Raw genomic sequence first — 9,396 nt, 5'->3', positions numbered from 1 at the left:
GGAGGCTGCGCTGCAGCTGTTGTGCCGCGCGGACGGAGGGCCGCTGTGTGCCGCCTGCCGCATGGCCGCGGGGCCCGAACCGCCGGAGTGGGAGCCCCGCTGGAGAAAGGCGCTGCGCGGCAAGGTGTGCGCGGGCGGCGCCTCTGTATGCTGCTTTCCTCTTCCCGACCCGAGTCCCAGTCTCCTTTCGGTGCCCTGAGCCTCCAAATCCCGCTGCCTGTCTTCCCCATCCTCTTCCAGACAGCACCCTATACCTTTCCTCACCCTTCCGACAACACCCGGTTCCCATACCCCTCCCGCCCCGGACTGTGCCCCAATCCCTCATCCCCGGAAGGCGTCTGTGGCCCTCCCCTCATCCCAGCTTTCCCTCTTTGGGCTGTCTGTCCTCTCCCACACGCGGTCTGCGTCCTGCTGCCGGCCCCGCCCCCATGCCTTGTCCCCTGGCACCTCACTGCCCCTCCTCTGGGCATGACGTCACCTTGCGGCAGCCTCCACCCTCCCCGGCGAAGCCCCCAGCAAGAGTTTTTCTATGAGGCTTTCTCTGGCAGCAAGCTTAGTGAGGTCGCTCAGACCCTCTCTGGTACCTCTAGCCTGTTTACATGAGTCTGGCAGATGAGGCTGTTAGCTCCTCTGTAGTCCAGGGTGCAGTGCTTAAACCTTTCTATCTTCTTACTTTCTCATTTCTTCTTAGCCCTCTGGGGGTCCCTCCACTACTCAGTTCCAGTAACGTACCTGCACTGTATGTGGCATCTGACCCTGGGAGGAAACCCACCACCAACTGAAGAGCCGAGGACTCGCCCTTGTTTTTATTTATAGCAGAATAGACAGCCAGCCAGACTGGAGCTGGGCACTTCTTTACTATGGGCTCTTCCTGTGTGGTGGAGGATCCTCCCACCTACCCGGTCAGTGCACAACCAGTGCTGGGCAGGCCTTGGTTGTGGCTGTGTTCACCCCAAAGGGGCCACGGGCGGGTTTATCTGGGATTCCCAGAGAGACCCTGCTAGTGCCGTTCCTCCTGAAAAGTTGAGGTGTCTGTGCTTCTGGCAGATACCAACCTCCATTTCTGTGCTGGTGACGGTAACTCCAGTGACAACAGGGAACTCTCATGTTCAGTTATAAGGTTGAATTCTTAGCAAGAGTTTTTCTATGAGGCTTTCTCTGGCAGCAAGCTTAGTGAGGTCGCTCAGACCGTCTCTGGTACCTGTAGCCTGTTTACATGAGTCTGGCAGGCCAGGACCTCTGGGTGAGGCCTTCTGGACAATCATACTGTTAGTGGACTCTGTGGGGTACAGTGTTCCCTGGACTGGATTGGGGGGGCATGTCCCAGACCTTCAGGTGTGGCTGCCCACCTGGTAACCACTGTCTATCACCAGGAGAACAAGGGGTCCGTGGAGATCATGAGGAAAGATCTGAATGATGCACGGGACCTGCATGGCCAGGCCGAGTCTGCCGCTGCTGTGTGGAAGGTAAGTGGGGTCGGCCTGGGGTCCGCATGACTGAGGGGCTGGAGAGCTTTGGGATGAAGCTGAGACCTTTGCAGCAAACCTACTCTAGGTGGTCAGTGTGGGCCTGGGGTCCTGGGTGTGGCTCGAGGACACAGGTGTCCTTCCCTGCTGCCTGTTCTGCAGGGACACGTGATGGATCGCAGGAAGAAGGCCCTGACTGACTACAAGAAGCTGCGGACCTTCTTTGTAGAGGAGGAGGAGCGCTTCTTGCAGGAGGCAGAGAAGGAGGAGGGGTCCCCTGAGGATGAGGATGCGGACCCTGCGGAGAGGTTCAGGTCTCTGCTGCAGGCCTTGTCGGACCTTGAGCGGAGGCACCGCAACCTGGGCCTCAACATGCTGCTTCAGGTGGGCCCCCACCCCGCCCTGCAGGGCAGGTGCAGGAGTAGCTACTAGGAGAGGGCCTAAGGCCAGGCCCGGCCTCCTTTTGGGGCTAAAATTCATAAGACTCCCCAGCTTCCACGTTAAAGGTGATGTTTTGTAAGTGGGGGTTGCACCCCAATACTGAAGTACTGGCCCCTGTCCTGGCATTCTGCAGGCAGGAGCTGGCCATGGGGTCCAGGAACACAGGGACCCCATGTGGGTGGTGGCCATCAGGTCCTTGTTGTGCATGTCCTCTTCAAACCCTCTGTCCGAGGCTTTGCCTAACCTTGAGGCTGTGGGTTCTTTGCACTCCCTCTAATCCTGAGCCAGAGCCCTGATTCTTCTCTGCTCTGTGCTGAGAGGGGTCATTTTGCTTCAGGAATGCTGGTCAGTCAGCTCTTGGTGGGTAGCATTTTAGGTGATGATTCTAGGGGTGGTGAATCTTCAGCCTTGGGGGTGTCTGGTTGTTAGGACTGGAGTGTTGGCTGCCTGGGTTCCAGGACAGCACTCCCTCCCTCCCTCTTCCTCTCCCTCCCTTCTTCCCTTCTCCTTTTTTCTCCCCTCCCCTTTCTCTCTTTCCCTGCAGTGACCCCTGGCAGAGGAAGCTGGCTCCACCCTGGCCCAGCCCCCAGCAGCTCCTTCATCTGCCTCCTTCAGGACCAGGGGGGGTCTCCATCTAGGTGTCGATGTGGGCTGCATACTGTAGGTGCCACCTTGGGTTGTCCCCTCTGCAGTGTCTTATCTTCTCTTTCCTCGGGTGTTCCTGTTTCCCAGGTGTACATGCTTCACCATGGAGTCCTAAAGTGGGGGGAGGCGGGATCAGTAATGAGATTGTGTCTTATCATGTTTCTTCATAAAGTTATCACTGACACTGAGTCTTGTCAAATCTACCTGGAGTCTCCATGACTGCTCTTAGCGGCTGGGTTGTCCAAACCTGGCGCCCACCCTGTTTAAATGCCCGTGATGGGCTAATTGCACCGAGGCCCTCAGACCCCCGCCTGAGCATTAGGCATAGGAGTTAAGGTTAAATTTAGAGTGAGTGTCAAGGGAAAGGGGGGCCCAGGGTGCTTGGATGGGGAGGGTGGGCAGGCAGCTCAACTTGTCATTTCTGCTGGAGGCCTAGACAAGTGTGTCCCCCACAAATCACCCACAGCTCAAGGTCTATGAGCAGAAACGGCCCCCCGGGTCCTTGTGGGCCTGGGCAGTAAGCACCCCATGCACCTCACCTCGAGGCTCTGTCCCCCTTCACTTCCCTGTGTGTCCTGCCATGCTCACTTCTTCCTCCTCAGTCCCTCGCTGATCCGGGCATTTCTCCTGGGGTGGAGGAGCAGGGCATTGTGCTGTTAGTCTTGTCATGCTCCTGGCTTTCTTTGCTTCATAGTTTCTCTACTACATGAAGTTAGCAAAACCTGTGACTTAGTGCCAGTGTCATCTTATAGATAAGTCCAAGCAACAAAATGTCACACAGTGACAAGATAAGAGATCCCAGTGTGTGGGCACAGATAGAAGTTCAATACTGCTGGAGCTGTAAGTAGCCCTAAACGAATGGCTTTGTGGTCAACGGGCCATTTCTGGATGGAACCTGTCAGACTTGGGTGCTTCTGGCCTTGTATTTCTGTGAATTTGGGGCTGGAGCTCTTGGAGCCTGGGACTGGGAGTTTGCTTGAGTCCCTCTGTCTCACCTAATGCCCCATGATGTGGGGCTTCTGCAGGTAGGAAGGGGCTCTGATGCCCCCTCCCCTCCCCATTTCACACCTCCATCAAGTGACATCAGGGAGCTGACCAGTTCCTTTCAGCTTGTGCCCCAGCTGCCTGCCTCCGAATGTGGAGACACCTGCCAGGGGTCTGCCTATCCTTCCTCTCTTAGTCGGATACTTGGTTGCAGCCCTGAAAGGTACCCTGTGGTGCTGGTGCTGTGGTGGGACGGGAAGTGGGATGGGAAGTCTTGATGCTGGCATAGACTTGCTTTCTTTTTGATGGTGTTGGGGCGTCTATCCCACTCATACAGCCTGTGGAAAGGGTGACAGGCAGAGGGGAAGCGGCCTGGTTATGTATCAGAATGAGGGACAGGTTTATCCCTTTGGCTGGTGAACCTAATAATCCTGACTCCTCAGATAAGGGGTAGCACTAGGGACATCCTCTGGCCCCATCCCCATTGTGATAGGCCTCAGAAGGGAGCTACCTGGCTTTTGTCCAGTAGTCCAGGAACGCCTCTAGCACAGATGGCCTTGGGCTCCACAAGGCCTGGTAGTACCCTCACAGCCCTGAGTGTTAGTGGAATGTGCTTTGTGACGACCGATTACTCATTGGTGCATGTGGTCAGTGTCGAGATATAGTTTTTCTACTTGTTATCAGAGGTCAGTGAAAGGGTCACAGTAGCTGATACCTCTGGCCCACTTTAAATTTCAGATTCTTAGTCCAAGGAGAACAGAGACAAATGCCAAAGGTCGTTTCATACTCCTGGTAAGATGTTATTTCACACATTCTCGGGGTTGCTCACACCCTTGTCAATGGACACTTGTGTGTGGAGACACTGGTGAGCTGCTCTGGCTCTGGTGGGCGGTGGACTCAAACCTGGGTGATAGGGAGTGTGAGGACCCTGTGGGGCGTGGCCTGGTGCTACCCTCGGGGAGAGGGTCAAACTGTGGGAATCAGTCCAGTGGGAGTATAGGCCCAGTCCCCAAGCCTGGCCCTGTTTCCGACACCACATGCACGTTCCAGGGTTTCCCAGAGCCCCCTGGAGCTTGGTAATTCGCTACACATACTCCCAGAGCTCCGAGGGCCTGCCTTTTGCTTACGGTGACAGTGATGAGTTAATTTCAGCCAAAGGAAGAGGTGCACCAGGCAAAATCCAGAAAGAGTAGGACAGCAGGAGCTGCTTTTGTCTCCTCCCTGTGGAGTCAGGATAGTGTGCTTTCCCAGTGTCGGCGAGTGACCATGCTTGTGGAACCTGGCCCGCCTGAAGGAGAGCTCCCCCAGCCTTCGTGTCCAGAGCTTCTATTGGGTCCATTGTAGCGGCATGACGACTCCCCATGTGGCTGACCCAGCCTCTGGCCCCTCAGGAGACCCAGGTGCATGACTCAGCCCCTACACCACATTGCATGGTCAGGCCCCCCAGTGTGGCCCATGCTCCAGGCACTCTCCTACCAGGCAGAGCACCGACTACACTGTGTGCCTGGTTACCCTGCAAATAACGGCTGTTCCATTTCTGGGTAGTGAGCACAGGATGGTTACCAAATCTTGTTTGCAGTGTCAAGAGATTGTCAGTGACCTGGTCCCCACTAGTGAGAAAGTAGAAAGGTGACTGTGGGGGCTGTCAGCACTGGGAGCTGTGCGGTGGGACTGGTCCTGTCACAAAATGTGCACACAGTCTGCCCTGACCAGATATGCAAGCCCAAGACAGCACAATGCCAGGGAGGCTGAGCTGCAGTCTTGTCCTAGAGGCGAGGGTGTGACCTTCAGGGAATGTCAGGCAGGTCACCGCAGACCTGCGGACTGATGCTCACCTTCTGGCCATTCATGGTAGGGTGTCACCCCAGCATTGCCCTGCCCTGTGGAAGTGGGGTCGTGGAACATGAGACCCACAGCAGTTTGACTAGAACGCTGCCATTGCTTTATTGCCACCATGGTCAGGCTGAGTCACCTGGTACTTGGGGTGGTTCCCATAGATGAGGTGGTCTGCCTTATAAAAAAAAAAAATGCCTCTTCTGCTCAACGAAGTGACCCAGGACCAGAGTAACAGAAGGACTGAGCAACAGAAGATAATTGTGGTGGCTTTTACTGAGACTTCTTTAGGAATGCCTGCACATCAGGAAGAGCCCACGGCAACTGGATTGAAGGGGCTGACAAACAGGTGAGGAGAGGAGCCGGAAGCCCAGGGAAAGGGTTAGATGCCTTAGTTTTTGGTGACAAGGGAAACAGGCCCACAGAATGACGGTTGTATCCCTGGAGGTGGGAGAGCTGCCTCCCTCACCACTCCCGCCCTGTGCCTCTTGGGTTCTGCAGCCCTGACTGCCAGATGTCATCCATCGTGGGGCATAATGACCAGGTACCAGAGGAGCCCACTCCTGGGCGTTCCCAGGGACGCATGTGGATGTATGCCATTGTTGAAGCGTGGGTGTGGGGCTGGGGGTGCTGGTGCCCCTCAGTGGGGGAAGTAGGAGGTCAAGTGGGGGTTAGAGGCCTTGGAGAATGCCCAGCGTTGGGGACACAGGAGCTGGACTTAGGGCAACATGGAGCCCGGGGTGGGGCTTGGTGCCGAGGGCACTGCCGAGACATGAAAGCAAGAAAGCATGAAACAGCACCATTTACCTAAAATTAAAATGCATGCATATGTAGCAATTCACAGTTGCAAGAATACTTCAAACTGACAAATGGAGCCTGTTTGACAAATGGAGATGACTGGATCGTCCTGGGGCTGTCTTCAATCGGGACTCGCCTTAGGGAAGGAATTTGGGCTCCAGGGTGCTTAAATCACTTTGGATTTTATGTAATTAGTGGTTAACTAGTCCTGTAACTACCTCCCTATTGAATAATCTGTGTGTGGAGTGTGAGAAGGGCCTTAGGTTTGGAACGTTAAGGCAGTGAGCGTCCTGGAAACAGTTGGGATGCTACAATTGACCAAGAAGGCTGGCCTCCCTCTAAGGCGCAAGTACCCTTATTGGATCTCAGCGGGTCTCCCTGGCCTCGCGACCTCATTCGGATTGCAGATGCGCTTTCTTCTTCTCAGGACCCTTCTCCCTCCTACCCGTATCTTTTCCTTCCTCCGGTGCAGGAGCATCAGCAGCAGTTGCCTGGAGGCCTCTGCCCTGGGCTTCCCCTGCGTACACAGGTGTGCAAGGGGTGGAAGCCTCTGCTTTGTCTGGTAGTTTGAAGACGGGCCTCTGTGCCACCAGTGTTTCCTAGGGGATGGCTGGGCCCAGGGAGGGGGCAGGGGCCTTTGATTGATGAGGCAGCTGGGAAGACTGGGGCAGGGAGGTTCCACAGGGTCACCGGGGCAGAGGGGAGGAGGGTTGCACTGAGAAAACCCCACAGGGCGGGAGCTCCACCAGCCCCACCATCAGATCGAGTTCTCCGCCAGACTGCTTCATTTCCTAGCGGGATACCTACTCAGTGTAGAGACTGGTGATTTAAATGACAAAGACCCTGAGTTCCTTTTTTCTTCATAATGTTTTGGGCTTCTTGGGTTTATTAAAACTCCGTTTCTGAAGACGAATGCGGTAGTGAGCAACTTCTACAAGTATTTATAAAGCCACTGCTTACGGTGACAGTGATGAGTTAATTTCAGCCAAAGGAAGAGGTGCACCAGGCAAAATCCAGAAAGAGTAGGACAGCAGGAGCTGCTTTTGTCTCCTCCCTGTGGAGTCAGGATAGTGTGCTTTCCCAGTGTCGGCGAGTGACCATGCTTGTGGAACCTGGCCCGCCTGAAGGAGAGCTCCCCCAGCCTTCGTGTCCAGAGCTTCTATTGGGTCCATTGTAGCGGCATGACGACTCCCCATGTGGCTGACCCAGCCTCTGGCCCCTCAGGAGACCCAGGTGCATGACTCAGCCCCTACACCACATTGCATGGTCAGGCCCCCCAGTGTGGCCCATGCTCCAGGCACTCTCCTACCAGGCAGAGCACCGACTACACTGTGTGCCTGGTTACCCTGCAAATAACGGCTGTTCCATTTCTGGGTAGTGAGCACAGGATGGTTACCAAATCTTGTTTGCAGTGTCAAGAGATTGTCAGTGACCTGGTCCCCACTAGTGAGAAAGTAGAAAGGTGACTGTGGGGGCTGTCAGCACTGGGAGCTGTGCGGTGGGACTGGTCCTGTCACAAAATGTGCACACAGTCTGCCCTGACCAGATATGCAAGCCCAAGACAGCACAATGCCAGGGAGGCTGAGCTGCAGTCTTGTCCTAGAGGCGAGGGTGTGACCTTCAGGGAATGTCAGGCAGGTCACCGCAGACCTGCGGACTGATGCTCACCTTCTGGCCATTCATGGTAGGGTGTCACCCCAGCATTGCCCTGCCCTGTGGAAGTGGGGTCGTGGAACATGAGACCCACAGCAGTTTGACTAGAACGCTGCCATTGCTTTATTGCCACCATGGTCAGGCTGAGTCACCTGGTACTTGGGGTGGTTCCCATAGATGAGGTGGTCTGCCTTATAAAAAAAAAAAATGCCTCTTCTGCTCAACGAAGTGACCCAGGACCAGAGTAACAGAAGGACTGAGCAACAGAAGATAATTGTGGTGGCTTTTACTGAGACTTCTTTAGGAATGCCTGCACATCAGGAAGAGCCCACGGCAACTGGATTGAAGGGGCTGACAAACAGGTGAGGAGAGGAGCCGGAAGCCCAGGGAAAGGGTTAGATGCCTTAGTTTTTGGTGACAAGGGAAACAGGCCCACAGAATGACGGTTGTATCCCTGGAGGTGGGAGAGCTGCCTCCCTCACCACTCCCGCCCTGTGCCTCTTGGGTTCTGCAGCCCTGACTGCCAGATGTCATCCATCGTGGGGCATAATGACCAGGTACCAGAGGAGCCCACTCCTGGGCGTTCCCAGGGACGCATGTGGATGTATGCCATTGTTGAAGCGTGGGTGTGGGGCTGGGGGTGCTGGTGCCCCTCAGTGGGGGAAGTAGGAGGTCAAGTGGGGGTTAGAGGCCTTGGAGAATGCCCAGCGTTGGGGACACAGGAGCTGGACTTAGGGCAACATGGAGCCCGGGGTGGGGCTTGGTGCCGAGGGCACTGCCGAGACATGAAAGCAAGAAAGCATGAAACAGCACCATTTACCTAAAATTAAAATGCATGCGTATGTAGCAATTCACAGTTGCAAGAATACTTCAAACTGACAAATGGAGCCTGTTTGTTGCCTAGAGTGTGTGTGGGTAGCGGAGTTTTGAATGGGATAACAAAACGGAGAGAACCAAGGGGACACAGGAAAGACGGTGTGGAAGGGGAAGGGAGATGACTGGATCGTCCTGGGGCTGTCTTCAATCGGGACTCGCCTTAGGGAAGGAATTTGGGCTCCAGGGTGCTTAAATCACTTTGGATTTTATGTAATTAGTGGTTAACTAGTCCTGTAACTACCTCCCTATTGAATAATCTGTGTGTGGAGTGTGAGAAGGGCCTTAAGTTTGGAACGTTAAGGCAGTGAGCGTCCTGGAAACAGTTGGGATGCTACAATTGACCAAGAAGGCTGGCCTCCCTCTAAGGCACAAGTACCCTTATTGGATCTCAGCGGGTCTCCCTGGCCTCGCGACCTCATTCGGATTGCAGATGCGCTTTCTTCTTCTCAGGACCCTTCTCCCTCCTACCCGTATCTTTTCCTTCCTCCGGTGCAGGAGCATCAGCAGCAGTTGCCTGGAGGCCTCTGCCCTGGGCTTCCCCTGCGTACACAGGTGTGCAAGGGGTGGAAGCCTCTGCTTTGTCTGGTAGTTTGAAGACGGGCCTCTGTGCCACCAGTGTTTCCTAGGGGATGGCTGGGCCCAGGGAGGGAGCAGGGGCCTTTGATTGATGAGGCAGCTGGGAAGACTGGGGCAGGGAGGT

At 55.3% G+C, this 9,396-nt stretch overlaps 1 protein-coding gene across 1 annotated transcript; it reads left to right on the top strand.

Moving 5' to 3' along the window:
- The first annotated feature begins 6 nt into the window (after positions 1-6).
- Positions 7-6,238, top strand: RNF187 (ring finger protein 187). The gene is made up of 5 exons (XM_023537718.1): positions 7-124; positions 1,374-1,466; positions 1,629-1,850; positions 4,275-4,328; positions 5,586-6,238. The coding sequence occupies exons 1-5, from the start codon at positions 62-64 to the stop codon at positions 5,586-5,588; spliced, it is 435 nt and encodes a 144-aa protein (XP_023393486.1). The 5' UTR covers positions 7-61; the 3' UTR covers positions 5,589-6,238.
- The last annotated feature ends 3,158 nt before the right edge of the window (positions 6,239-9,396 follow it).

This window comes from Pteropus vampyrus, unplaced genomic scaffold, assembly GCF_000151845.1.
Source record: "Pteropus vampyrus isolate Shadow unplaced genomic scaffold, Pvam_2.0 Scaffold197, whole genome shotgun sequence".
NCBI classification, from domain to species: domain Eukaryota; kingdom Metazoa; phylum Chordata; class Mammalia; order Chiroptera; family Pteropodidae; genus Pteropus; species Pteropus vampyrus.
This window is presented reverse-complemented; position numbering and strand designations above follow the sequence as displayed.